At 43.2% G+C, this 15064-nt stretch overlaps 1 protein-coding gene across 3 annotated transcripts in view; it reads left to right on the plus strand.

Moving 5' to 3' along the window:
* Positions 1 to 15064, plus strand: part of LOC139371138 (E3 ubiquitin-protein ligase Siah1) — a 50613-nt gene that overhangs the window by 16769 nt on the left and 18780 nt on the right. For 2 of the 3 annotated variants that reach the window (XM_071111242.1, XM_071111232.1), the window contains exon 3: positions 10375 to 12232. The exons of the other annotated variant lie outside the window; for it this stretch is intronic. In XM_071111242.1, coding sequence (XP_070967343.1) covers positions 10375 to 11225 — 851 coding nt within the window. In that variant the 3' untranslated portion in view covers positions 11226 to 12232. Of the gene's footprint in view, positions 1 to 10374; positions 12233 to 15064 lie in introns of those variants that run through there. 3 annotated transcript variants of the gene reach the window in all.

A 15064-nucleotide genomic window follows, 5' to 3' on the forward strand; every position in this document is an offset into this window, starting at 1 on the left:
CTGATGCAACTGAGCAGACCCTTTAGCTTAATGTTGATTGTTGAGATTTATAATATGAAGAAATAAAACTATGTGCTGCACATGTTCCAAAATGCAATTATTGAGAACATCAGTCTCAAAAGTCCACTGCATGCATAAGCGTTTTCATTTGACCGAGATAAAAATATCCCTTAGAAATTAAGAGAGCGGGGAGATCAAAAGATGGATCACCTAGCATGGGTTACTAATGACTGACATAATACTAGTCTTTGGCAGCTGGGCAATAAAATAACTTTTGATTTAGAAAATAAATAGATAATGAAAAAATTACTGGTTACAATGGGATAATAATTGCTTGCCAAATAATTACCTCAACAGTTCTATGGTTGTATTTTGGCTAGGCTACTTTGAAACAAGGGAAGACATGCGTCATAAAATTACAAACGTCCAAGTTTTAAACAATTAAGTATAGATAAATAAATAGCTCCAATGCTGACCGCCTCTGCTCAGATTCAAGGTGATTGATGTGTGGTGCGCAACAGGCACTGTCTTTAACTCTCCGTCTTGTGACTATTTAATCTGAATGTACCGTGCCTCGAGTAGGCTATGTTGACCGAATCCAACCTTTTTAGATGTCAATGTTAATTATCCTTCATTGTATTTGACTGGCGTAAAATAAAAAGTAATTTATATATTTTTTTTAATGATACTGAACTCAAGATGCCCAATGATTGAACAGAGTATTTTATGGGCTGGATCAAGTACCATTCTGTGACTGGCTAATATGGCTTTTTTTTGTGATACTAAACCTGGGACCAGTATCGAAGTCAAAATTCTGGTATTGTGACAACACTAGTCTGCATCCAGCCAGACACTGTGGCAGGCAGTACAGACTCTGGGATGAGGGAGTAAAATAGAGGCTGCTGATGCCAAAGCCTCCAGCCTCCTGGAGACAGACTAAAGAGCTGTCTGCATCTCCCTTTTCCCTGTTGCTCTGGAGCACATCACTGCCTTCATGCAGGCTGCAGCAACCCACACACAGGCAGATGCTGTTATCGTCACTGCAGACTATTCCTACTAAAGTGCTCACTCACTCACGCCCACACACATACTAAACCTCACACACTTATAGCCCAGACAGCAGCCACCAAGTGCAACTGTTCCATCTCAACAAGCTGCTTTCTCAGCACCCACACATAGCTCTTGTTTTAGCCCTGCTAGTCTTGGCTTTGCCCTGTTGTGTTCTGTGCTAATTTGGTCCACAGATGTTGCTTGTGTGTCCAGAGCAGCTTGCTAAGAGGCCCATCAATAGGTGGAGCTTTATCCAAGCAGATGTGGTCACAGGCAGCCTTAATGACACCTACAGTTGAAGTCTGAAGTTTACATACACCTTAGCCAAATGCATTTAAACTCAGTTTTTCACAATTCCGGACATTCAATCCTAGTAAAAAAAAATCCCTGTTTTAGGTCAGTTAGGATCACCACTTTATTTTAAGAATGTGAAATGTCAGAATAATAGTAGAGAATTATTTAGTTATTTCATCATGTTCCCAGTGGGTCAGAAGTTTACATACACTCAATGAGTATTTGGTAGCGTTGCCTTTTAATCCCACCACAGTGTCTGATTTCAAAAAGGCTTTACAGCAAAAGCAAACCAAACGATTATGTTAGGTCAGAGCCAAGTCACAGAAAAACAGCAATTTTTCCAGCCAAAGAGAGTAGTCACAAAAAGAGAGAAATTAATCCCTAACCTTTGATCTTCATCAGATGATACTCATAGGACTTCATGTTATACATGTATGTTTTGTTCGATAAAGTTCATATTTATATCAAAAGATCTGTTTACATTGGCGCGTTACGTTCAGTAGTTCCAAAACATCTGGTGATTTTGCAGAGAGCCACGTCAATTTACAGTAATACTCATTGATAAGATTGATAAAAGATGCAACTATTATGCACGGAATAATAAATAGATACATTTCTCCTTAATGCAACCACTGTTTCAGTTTTTTTTTTTTACTTTACGGAAAAAGCACACCATGCTATAATCTGAATACAGCGCTCGGAGACCAAAACAACCCAAACAGATATCCGCCATGTGTAGTCAACAGAAGTCAGAAATAGCATTATATATATTCACTTACCTTTGATCTTCATCAGAATGCACTCCCAGGAATCCCAGTTCCACAATAAATGTTTGTTTTGTTCGATAATGTCCATTTATGTCCAAATACCTCCTTTTTGTTCGCGCGTTTAGCCCAGTATTCCAAATTCATGACGCGCGATCAAGTCGAAAAGTTCCATTACAGTCCGTAGAAACATGTCAAACGATGTATAGAATCAATCTTTAGGATGTTTTTAACAAATCTTCAATAATGTTCCAACCGGAGAATTCCTTTTGTCTTCAGAAATGCAATGGAACTCAAGCTAACTCTCACGTGAACGTGCGTCACCAGCTCATGGCTCTCTGGCAGACCTCTTGACTCATTCCCTTCTCATTTGCCCCCACTTGACAATAGAAGCATCAAACAAGGTTCTAAAGACTGACATCTAGTGGAAGCCTTAAGAAGTGCAATTTGACCCCATAGACACTGTATTCGATAGGCCAAGAGTTGAAAAACTACAAACCTCAGATTTCCCACTCCCAGAAGGGATTCTTTTTCAGGTTTTTGCCTGCCATGTGAGTTCTGTTACACTCAGACATCATTCAAACAGTTTTAGAAACTTCAGTGCGTTTTCTATCCAATACTAATAATAATATGCATATATTAGCAACTGGGCCTGAGTAGCAAACGGTTTACTCTCGGCACCTTATTCATCCAAGCTACTCATTACTGCCCCCAGCCCAAAGAACTTAAATTGTTTAACTTGGGTCAAACATTTTGGGTAGCCTTCCACAAGCTTTCCACAATAAGTTGGATGAATTTTGGCCCATTCCTCCTGACAGAGCTGGTGTAACTGAGTCAGGTTTGTAGGCCTCCTTGCTCGCACATGCTTTTTTAGTTCTGCACACACATTTTCTATAGGATTGAGGTCAGGGCTTTGTGATGGCCTTGACTTTGTTGTCCTTAAGCCATTTGCCAGAACTTTGGAAGTATGCTTGGGGTCAATGTCCATTTGGAAGACCCATTTGCGACCAAACTTTAACTTCTTGACTGATCAGTCTTGATGATGCTTCAATATAGCCACATAATTTTCTTTGCTCGTGATGCCATCTATTTTGTGAAGTGCGCCAGACCCTCCTGCAGCAAAGTGCCCCCACAACATGCTGCCACCCCCGTGCTTCACGGTTTGGATGGTGTTCTCCGGCTTGCAAACTTCCCCCTTTTTTCCTCCAAACATAACGATGGTCATTATGGACAAACAGTTCTATTTTTGTTTCATCAGACCAGAGGACATTTCTCCAAAAAGTACGATCTTTGTTCCCAAGTGCAGTTGCAAACCATAGTCTGGCTTTTTTATGGCAGTTTTGGAGCAGTGGCTTCTTCCTTGCTGAACAGCCTTTCAGGTTATGTCGATATAGGACTTGTTTCACTGTGGATATAGATACTTTTGTACCCGTTTCCTCCAGCATCTTCACAAGGTCCTTTGCTGTTGTTCTGGGATTGATTTTCACTTTTCACACCAAAGTATGTTAATCTCTAGGAGACAGAACGCGTCTCATTCCTGAGCGGTATGGTGGCTGCGTCGTCCCATGGTGTTTATACTTGCGTGCTATTGTTTGTACAGATGAACATGGTACCTTCAGGGGTTTGGAAATTGCTTCCAAGGCTGAATCAGACTTGTGGAGGTCTACAATTTTGTTTCTGGGGTCTTGTCTGATTTCTTTAGATTTTCCCACGATGTCAAGCAAAGAGGCACTGAGTTTGAAGGTAGGCCTTGAAATGCATCCACAGGTACACCTACCATTGACTCAAATGATGTCAATTAGCCTAACAGAAGCTTCTAAAGCCATAACATAATTTTCTGGAATTTTCCAAGCTGTTTAAAGGCAGTCAACTTAGTGTATGTAAACTTCTGACCCACTGGAATTGTGATACAGTGAAATAATCTGTCTGTAAACAATTGTTGGGAAAAATGAATTGTAATGCACAAAGTAGATGTCCTAACCAACTTGCCAAAACTAGTTTTAACAAGAAATTTGTGGAGTGGTTGAAAAACGCGTTTTAATGACTCAAACGTAAGTGTATGTAAACTTCCGACTTCAACTTTACCTGAACAGCTCTGCTGCCCAGTCTACCCCCTCTCTCTGCTTCCCAGCAGTCATTTCCCTCCATTTCACATTTATTTTTTTGTCTGGAGCACAGTGCCTCATGGCTGTCTTCCTGCCTGTCTCTGAGCTGTGCTGTGGGTTATATAAAGCAGCAGGGCCAGGGGTGGGTCACACCCAGCTCCTGCCAGGCCCAGGGAAAATCCAGCCCTCCCTCCACTCGGCGGGCCGTCCCATCCACAAAGGCCTCAACCGCAGCCTGTTACCATGGGAACAGCTGACAGGAAGCAAACTAGTGCTCTGCTCTCGCATCCATCCTAGTCCACATTGCCGTATGGAGTCTTTTTTTAAATATTTTTTTTATGCAACCATGAATCTGTGTTGCTCTCCTGGGCCAAAAATAGCCTCCAAGCTCTGTGCTTGCCCTTCGCTGGTCAGGCTTTATAGACAGATGGGCATATCACAGAACCTCTAGGCTGACCTCGGGAGGAAGGGAAGGGCCAATCAGTGTATAGGGCTGCCTTCCTGGACGTCCCAGTCAGCCCACTGTACTGGGGCTGTGCTAAGAGAGGAACATGCCATTCTCTCTCTGGTTGTCAACAGAGAACATCTTCCTAGAGGCCGAAAGGCCCCTTGACTCTCTCCACATTTTGAGTTACGTTACAGCCTTATTCTAAAATTGATTAGAGTATGTTTTTTTTAGAAAACAGGTTTTTATAGATGTTTGCAAATGTATAAAAATAGAAATACCTTATTTACATAAGTATTCAGACCCTTTGCTATGAGACTTGAAATTGAGCCCAGGTGGATCCTGTTTCCATTGAGCATCCTTGATGTTTCTACAACTTAATTGGAGTCCACCCGTGGTAAATTAAATTGATTGGACATGATTTGGAAAGGCACACACCTGTCTATATTAGAGGTCGACCGATTGTGATTTTTCAACGCCGATACCGATTATTGGAGAACCAAAAAAGCTGATGCCGATAAATCGGCTGATTTATTTTTTTATTTGATAATTTAATATTGTAATTTTCATTAACACTTATTTTAACTTAATATAAAACATCAATAAAATCAATTTAGCCTCAAATGAATAATGAAACTTGTTCAATTTGGTTTAAATAATGCAAAAACAAAGTGTTGGAGAAGAAAGTAATGTGTGCCATGTAAAAAAGCTAACGTTTGAGTTCCTTGCTCAGAACATGAGAACATATGAAAGTTGGTGGTTCATTTTAACATGAGACTTCAATATTCCAAGCTAAGAGGTTTTAGGTTGTCGTTAATATAGTATTTATAGGACTTTCTCTCTATACCATTTGTATTTCATATACCTTTAACTATTGGATGTTCTTATAGGCACTATAGTATTGCCAGTGTAACAGTATAGCTTCCGTCTCCCCCTCGCCCCTACCTGGGCTCGAACCAGGAACACATCGACAACAGCCACACTGTAACGAAGCATCGTTACCCATCGCTCCACAAAAGCCACGGCGCTTGCAGCGCAAGGAGAATAACTACTCCAAATCTAAAAGCGAGTGACGTTTGATACAGTATTAGCGCACACCCAGCTAACTAGCTAGCCATTTCACATTGGTAACACCAGCCATTAGGCTGATAGGCTTGAAGTCATAAACAGCGCTGTGCTTGCGAAGAGCTGCTGGCAAAACCTACAAAAGTGCTGTTTGAATGAATGATTACGGGCCTGCTGCTGCTCAGTCAGACTGCTCTACCAAATCAGACTTAATTATAACACAGAACTACGAGCCTTTGGTCATTAATATGATCGAATCCGGAAACTATCATTTCGAAAACAAAACGTTTATTATTTCAGTGAAATACGGAAATATGGAACAGTTCTGTATTTTATCTAACGGGTGGCATCCCTAAGTCTAAATATTCTTGTTACATTGCACAACCTTCAATGCATGTCATAATTACGTAAAATTCTGGCAAATTAGTTCGCAATGAGCCAGGCAGCCCAAACTGTTGCATATACCCTGACTCTGCATGCAATGAACGCAGGAGAAATGACACAATTTCACCTGGTTAATATTGCCTGCTAAACTGGATCAAATCAAATCAAATTTTATTTGTCACATACACATGGTTAGCAGATGTTAATGCGAGTGTAGCGAAATGCTTGTGCTTCTAGTTCCGACAATGCAGTAATAACCGAGTAATCTAGCTAACAATTCCAAAACTACTACCTTATACACACAAGTGTAAAGGGATAAAGAATATGTACATAAAGATATATGAATGAGTGATGGTACAGAGTGGCATAGGCAAGATGCAGTAGATGGTATCGAGTACAGTATATACATATGCGATGAGTATGTAAACGAAGTGGCATAGTTTAAAGTGGCTAGTGATACATGTATTACATAAAGATGCAGTAGATGATATAGAGTACAGTATATACGTATACATATGAGATAAATAATGTAGGGTATGTAAACATTATATTAAGTAGCATTGTTTAAAGTGGCTAGTGATATATTTTACATCAATTCCCATTATTAAAGTGGCTGGAGTGGAGTCGGTGTGTTGGCAGCAGCCACTCAATGTTAGTGGTGGCTGTTTAACAGTCTGATGGCCTTGAGATAGAAGCTGTTTTTCAGTCTCTCTGTCCCAGCTTTGATGCACCTGTACTGACCTCGCCTTCTGGATGATAGTGGGGTGAATAGGCAGTGGCTCGGGTGGTTGTTGTCCTTGATGATCTTTATGGCCTTCCTGTGACATCGGGTGGTGTAGGTGTCCTGGAGGTCAGGTAGTTTGCCCCCTGTGATGCGTTGTGCAGACCTCACTACCCTCTGGAGAGCCTTACGGTTGTGGGAGGAGCAGTTGCCGTACCAGGCGGTGATACAGCCCGACAGGATGCTCTCGATTGTGCATCTGTAGAAGTTTGTGTGCTTTTGGTGACAAGCCGGATTTCTTCAGCCTCCTGAGGTTGAAGAGGCGCTGCTGCGTCTTCTTCACGATGCTGTCTGTGTGGGTGGACCAATTCAGTTTGTTTGATGTGTACGCCGAGGAACTTAACTTGCTACCCTCTCCACTACTGTTCCATCGATGTGGATAGGGGGGTGTTCCCTCTGCTGTTTCCTGAAGTCCACAATCATCTCCTTAGTTTTGTTGACGTTGAGTGTGAGGTTATTTTCCTGACACTACACTCCGAGGGCCCTCACCTCCTCCCTGTATGCCGTCTCGTCATTGTTGGTAATCAAGCCTACCACTGTTGTGTCGTCCGCAAACTTGATGATTGAGTTGGAGGTGTGCGTGGCCACGCAGTCATGGGTGAACAGGGAGTACAGTAGAGGGCTCAGAACGCACCCTTGTGGGGCCCCAGTGTTGAGGATCAGCGGGGTGTTGATGTTGTTACCTACCCTCACCACCTGAGGGCGGCCCGTCAGGAAGTCCAGTACCCAGTTGCACAGGGCGGGGTCGAGACCCAGGGTCTTGAGCTTGATGACGAGTTTGGAGGGTACTATGGTGTTAAATGCTGAGCTGTAGTCGATGAACAGCATTCTCACATAGGTATTCCTCTTGTCCAGATGGGTTAGGGCAGTGTGGTTGAGATTGCATCATCTGTGGACCTATTTGGGCGGTAAGCAAATTGGAGTGGGTCTAGGGTGTCAGGTAGGGTGGAGGTGATATGGTCCTTGACTAGTCTCTTAAAGCACTTCATGATGACGGAAGTGAGTGCTACGGGGCAGTAGTCGTTTAGCTCAGTTACCTTAGCTTTCTTGGGAACAGGAACAATGGTGGCCCTCTTGAAGCATGTGGGAACAGCAGACTGGGATAAGGATTGATTGAATATGTCCGTAAACACACCAGCCAGCTGGTCTGCGCATGCTCTGAGGGCGTGGCTGGGGATGCCGTCTGGGCCTGCAGCCTTGCGATGGTTAACACGTTTAAATGTTTTACTCACCTCGGCTGCAGTGAAGGAGAGTCCGCATGTTTTGGTTGCGGGCCGTGTCAGTGGCACTGTATTGTCCTCAAAGCGGGCAAAAAAGTTATTTAGTCTGCCTGGGAGCAAGGCATCCTGGTGCGTGACTGGGCAGGTTTTCTTTTTGTAATCCACAATTGACTGTAGACCCTGCCACATACCTGTCTGAGCCGTTGAATTGCGATTCTACTTTGTCTCTATACTGACGCTTAGCTTGTTTGATTGCCTTGCGGAGGGAATAGTTACACTTTGTATTCGGTCATGTTTCCGGTCACCTTGCCCTGATTAAAAGCAGTGGTTCACGCTTTCAGTTTCACACGAATGCTGCCATCAATCCACGGTTTCTGGTTTGGGAATGTTTTAATCGTTGCTATGGGAATGACATCTTCAACGCACGTTCTAATGAGCTCGCTCACCGAATCAGCGTATTCGTCAATGTTGTTGTTTGACGCAATACGAAACATATCCCAGTCCACGTGATGGAAGCAGTCTTGGAATCAGATTGGTCGGACCAGCGTTGAACAGACCTCAGCGTGGGAGCTTCTTGTTTTAGCTTCTGTCTGTAGGCAGGGAGCAACAAAATGGAGTCGTGGTCAGCTTTTCCGAAAGGAGGGCGGGGGAGGGCCTTATATGCATCGCGGAAGTTAGAATAGCAATGATCCAAGGTTTTACCAGCCCTGGTTGCGCAATCGATATGCCGATACAATTTAGGGAGTCTTGTTTTCAGATTGGCCTTGTTAAAATCCCCAGCTACAATGAATGCAGCCTCAGGATGTGTGGATTCCAGTTTGCAAAGAGTCAAATAAAGTTCGTTCAGAGCCATCGATGTGTCTGCTTTTTTTAAAGATAAGTTTAATGCTAGCTAGCAATTTACCTTGGCTTCTACTGAATTTGAGTAACAGGCAGGCTACTCGTGGAGTGCAATGATTAGAGCGATGATTAGAACTGTGCGGTTGCAAGATTGGATCTCCTGAGCTGACAAGGTGAAAAGCCGTCGTTCTGCACCTGAACAAGGCAGATAACCCACAGTTCCTAGGCAGTCATTGAAAATAAGAATGTGTTCTTAACTGAATTTGCCTAGTTAAATGAAAGGTGTAAAAATACATGTTTTTTAAAAAAAAATTAATAATCGGGAAACGGCACCCAAAAATACCGATTTCCGATTTATGAAAACTTGAAATCGGCGCTAATTAATCGGCCATTCCGATTAATCGGTCGACCTCTAGTCTATAATGGTCCCTACAGTTGACAGTGCATGCCAGAGTAAAAACCGCCCGGCTAAACTGAGCAATCGAGGAGAGAGGCCATGGTCAGGGAGGTGACCAAGGGCTGATGAGTTCCTCTGTGGAGATGGGAGAACCTGTTTTTCAGTACCAGAGACTGGGAGACTAGTCAGGATAAAGGGATAAATAAACTGAGCTAAGTACAGAGATCCTTGATGAAAACCTGTAATACTTTCTGAAGGTGCTTCAACAAAGTACTGAGTAAAGGGTCTGAATACTTATGTCAAATGTTTTTATTTATACATTGGCAAACATTTCTAAATCTATTTTTGCTTTGTCATTATGGGGTGTTGTGGGTAGATTGAGGGGGGGAAACGATTTACTCCATTTTAGAATAAGGCTGTAACATAACAAAATGTGGGAAAGACGAGGTCTGAATACTTTGTCTGCTGCATGTACATTATGTACTCTTCTGTTTAGACTCCTTTGCACTGAGTGTAACTATTTTTACCGTACCCGCTCTTCCTGTCCTACATGAACAGTAAACATTTTTTTTTTTTAAAAAGCATTCTTTTAGTCTTTCCAAGATACTAGACCCCTCAAATTCAAATCTGGACCTTGAAGCCAGTTCCACTGCTTAAAACCAGGGACTGATTTTTAGACCTGGCACACCAGGTGGGTGCAATTTAATTATCAGGTAGAACAGAAAAGCAGCAGTAGTCTGGACCTCGTAGGGTCAGAGTTCCTGTACTAGATCGTTGTTTTACACACAATTCCATTCCGTTTGAAATTGTTACATGATATTCTTCAGAACATTTGTAGTTTAACATATGACCTTTGTGCATGTGAATGAACCATGACTATTGTTTTAAGAATCTGTGATTGGTCAAGCCTCATGGAAACCATTACGTTTGTCCTCACTACATTCACCTATTCTCCTGTCTCCACACCAAATGTATAGTTAATTTATTATCCCGTTGTGTCTAACCCGTGTTCTCCCTGTTTCTCTACAGAAATGAGTCGCCAGACCGCCACAGCGCTGCCCACAGGAACCTCCAAGTGCGCCCCCTCCCAGCGCGTCCCCACCTTGTCGGGCACTACGGCCTCTAACAGCGACCTGGCCAGCCTGTTTGAGTGCCCTGTCTGCTTCGACTATGTGCTGCCCCCCATCCTGCAGTGCCAGAGCGGCCACCTGGTCTGCAGCAACTGCCGGCCCAAGCTCACTTGCTGCCCCACCTGCCGGGGCCCGCTGGGCTCCATCAGGAACCTGGCCATGGAGAAGGTGGCCAACTCTGTGCTGTTCCCCTGCAAGTATGCGTCGTCGGGCTGTGAGGTGACGCTGCCCCACACAGACAAGGCAGAGCACGAGGAGCTGTGTGAGTTCCGGCCATACTCCTGCCCCTGCCCAGGGGCCTCCTGTAAGTGGCAGGGCTCGTTGGACGCGGTCATGCCCCACCTCATGCACCAGCACAAATCCATCACCACGCTGCAGGGCGAGGACATCGTGTTCCTTGCCACGGACATTAACCTGCCTGGGGCAGTGGACTGGGTCATGATGCAATCCTGCTTCGGATTCCACTTCATGCTGGTCCTGGAGAAGCAGGAGAAGTACGACGGTCACCAGCAGTTCTTTGCCATTGTGCAGCTGATTGGCACGCGGAAGCAGGCAGAAAACTTTGCCTACCGCCTGGAGCTCAACGGGCACCGGCGACGGCTCACCTGGGAGGCCACGCCCCGCTCCATCCATGAGGGCATCGCCACTGCCATTATGAACAGCGACTGCCTAGTGTTTGACACTTCCATCGCGCAGCTGTTTGCTGAGAACGGAAACCTGGGCATCAACGTCACCATATCCATGTGCTGAGGACTGTCAAATGGAGACACACACACACACACACACACACACACACTTTCTCTCTCACACTCTCTCTCACACACATACTTGGACACATTTCAGACACTACAGGACACCTGAAGTTGTACCTGGGGGGTTTGGAGGGGGGCAAGATCTTTCCCAGGGAACCTGTTGTCTTCGAACAATGTGATTTAGAACATTCAGATCGGTTAGATTGATGAAAACAATGGAACTCTATCCCTGGGATTCAATTTTAAGCTTCATTACAATATTAGTTCTAAAGTAAAGGTATCCTTTTTTTACCTTAATGTTATGAGAATAATCCAGCATTGCCCCTTGAACCCAGAGCACACACTTCAACAGATGGGCTCAATTTGCAGTGGGAAGCTGGCAGAAGGGGCTCAGGGGATAGACACGGTGGGAGGAGTCAATTTGAGGGAGGATGGGGAATATAATAAAACTTATTTTTTGAAGATGTTGCGTTTTTCAGCTTAGTCAAAGTGAAACTAACTTCTTTCGGTTCATTATTGTTTTGGTTTTTAGTTCTGTTCCCCCCCCCCCCCCTCATTGGATGAGAAGAGAAGGTCCTGATATTGTGTGCACAGACATTGGCTGAGACAAAGCTAGTTTGGTCTCTCTCTGGAGCCTAACAGTTTTAGCCTAAACCACTGAATATCTGACCAGGAATGGGGACAATTTCTACAGTTATATTATTATTATTATTCAATGGAGATTTATCATTATCATTTTTTTGTAAGGACTTTTAATGAATGAAAAAGGCTGTAACCTTGTGGCTAATCTTCAGTGTTTGTAGATAAATTGTGTCGTTCTTTCGAAGACTTCAATGTATTTTATTTTGTAAGTTAGATTTTTCTCTTCGTTTTGTCAGTCTTTGTCTACATTCTGTTTGAGGAGTGGGTGACGCAAAGCCAAACATCTCTGGATACGTAAAACTATTGCTGGTCCCATCATTATTTTGTTTTATTTTGTCATTAAATAAATCTATCTTTCTCATACCTTGTGCAATTTCCCCTTTCCCTGTGATTTTTCTCTTGGCCAGGGTTTAACTATGGGTAGGGACCCAAAGTGGTCCCTGGGCATGTGGGAGGTGGGCCGTGAGTTAGGAGAAGACATCTATAGTCGCAAACTTTCCTCTTAATTTGGTTAATGGGAGGACAGTACATTTCTCATTTTAGCTCTCAAGCTGAAAAAGTTGAACACCTGCTATAGGCAACAACATCATTTCTTGGCAGGGGTTTACTCCAACCACACACTTATCCTCCCATCTTACCACGTTATCCTTGTCCAATGGCTTTACCCGTGTAAAAAAAAAGAAAATGGAGGGGGAATGGTAAGTTCAGTGTGAACTTTGACGAATACCAAATAAAGTATGTATGAAAGATAATGGATATTTTTTTCAAATAAGATCATCTTTGAGAACTAAAAACCACAAATAAAAGCTAGACAGTCATGTAGAACCTAAAAATGATGCATATTTGTCATAGCGTGGGGCCCCATTGATGGTTTTTGCTACTCACTCAGCAAAAGAACACGGCATAACCCATAGCATAAATTTGGCTTTAATACTGCACATTTTCTTTCCACCCATGACCAAATGTGTGTAATTGCAAGAAATTACCTTTTTCAAATTCTGTAGCCAAGAGTGCTTCCAAAATCGTAGGTCGGTATCTGCACAAATGGCCACGCCCACCACGATCCAGAAAAAAACTGACTACATGGCTGATCAAAGGCTTAAGGACAACTCTCACTACTAGACTGACCGTTTCTTTGTTCGTTCGCTTGTTGTCGGCGCTGTGTGTTATAGGGACCACTCGTCGTTTCTACATGTAGAATCGGTTTGCAACAGTGGAGGCTCCTTAGAGGGGAGGACCATCATCAGGGAATTTAATAAAAACAGTAACATTAAGTTATCCTTTCTAGATAAAACTTTACCAAATATATTCATATCACCAAACAATTGACAAAAACACTTATGAAATGGTCTACTATAGCCTCAACAGCACTCTGTAGGGTAGCACCATGGTGTAGCCAGAGGACAGCTAGCTTCCGTCCTCTGGGTACATTGACTTTAATACAAAACCTAGGAGGCTCATGGTTCTCACCCCCTTCCATAGACTTCCACAGTAATTATGAAAGGTTGGAGGACGTCCTCCCAAAGTTATCAGAGCTCTTGCAGCACGAACTGACATGTCCACCCAATCAAAGGATCAGATAATGAATCTAGTACTGAAAGTATAAGCTACAGCTAGCTAGCAGTGCAGTGCATAAAATGTGGTGAGTAGTTGACTCAAAGCGAGAGAAACAGTTAAACATTTTGAACAAATTTCTTCCAAATGGAGTAGCAAGAGGGAGCGAGAGCTAGCTCTCTATATATCTATATATCTCTATATATATATATATATATATATATATATACATTTTTTTTCTTTTTTTCCTCACTTAGCTAGCAAATGCAGCTAGCTAGTTTAGCCAACTCAAATAACCGGCTCAAACATGGGGATGCTATTTTAGCTAGCTACGACTATCCAACACTGGAATTCTTAGAAGGCAAAGTAAGCCTTTGGTTTTACTAATTTAATGCCGCCGGTGTAACTGCTTACTGACTGTACTGCATGATTGTAGTGGGTTCACTAATGCGTTAGCTAATAGAACTATGTTGACTAGGATGTTACTTCAGCTAATATGGTGACAACGATAAAGGCTGTGTATAGCGGTTATGATATGAAGGTTTGGCTTGGAATAGTTGTTTCGCCTAGTCAGACAGCTGTGTTGTGCATTGAAGTCCACAAGCGAAGGGCAAAGGTGAGAGAGCTCGTAGATGTGAGAAGGAATACAAGCTGTGTGTATGTGGCTATGAAAGGGAACTGTTTGCGTGTGATCAGGGGTGTATTAATTCTGTTAAAATGTTTCTTAAATGGGGATAAACATACCTGAATTTGTCCAATAGAAACTTGTTTGCAACTGTTGGACTAATGATTACACCCTAAATCAGCTTGATGCAGGCAAGAGTGTGCAAGGTGGTATTGAATGTGTCACCTTAAATCTTTCTTTCGAACCTGTGTGCACTTATGTTGTAAACTTTCATTTATTGGCTAAGTTGTAGCAACGTCATGTGTATAGGGAAAATTTGAGTATCATGTAGTAGCCTAAACCTATCAATGTTACAATGAACTGGGTGAATGGAATATGAATGACAGTCATCCAATATGTTGTAATATAAATAAGGCCATGCTCATAAAAAAATTATCGTCCTCCCTCATCTTAAACGGCACCGACCACCACTGGTTTGCAAATTACAGCCGGCACTGTTCAGAAGTGCTAAGTACTCTCGGCCAGCAATCCTACTGGTCTGTCATTGTCTTTAGGGTTGTGTGTGTGTGCTGCGAGGTGCATTTTTAAGTATGGTACGTCGTGTGTGCGCTTCCCAGTCCAATGCCGCCCCAGCTGAAGCCCTGTACTGTTTGGAGGCTCTGGGGCGTCAGTGTTCTGGCTGGTGAATGAAGGGTTAGCTCTGTAGGATCATAATTACCAGAGGCCCCCAGGAACTTTGGCACCCTGCCAGCCCACTCCACTGGGAAACACAGACCACTCCTTCTCTGACCCTGCTGCTGCTTTGTCTTCACACCACTTCCCTCAAGCATTATCTCCCTTCAGCAATGGCCCTAACAGGAACAGCTATATTCAGTCAAACTCAGCAAAAAATAAACGTCCTCTCACTGTCAACTGCGTTTATTTTCAGAAAACTTAACGTGTATATTTATATGAACATAAGATTCAACAACTGAGACAAACTGAACAAGTTCCACAGACATGGAATGTGTCCCTGA

This window comes from Oncorhynchus clarkii, chromosome 2 (genome assembly GCF_045791955.1).
Source record: "Oncorhynchus clarkii lewisi isolate Uvic-CL-2024 chromosome 2, UVic_Ocla_1.0, whole genome shotgun sequence".
Taxonomy (NCBI): domain Eukaryota; kingdom Metazoa; phylum Chordata; class Actinopteri; order Salmoniformes; family Salmonidae; genus Oncorhynchus; species Oncorhynchus clarkii.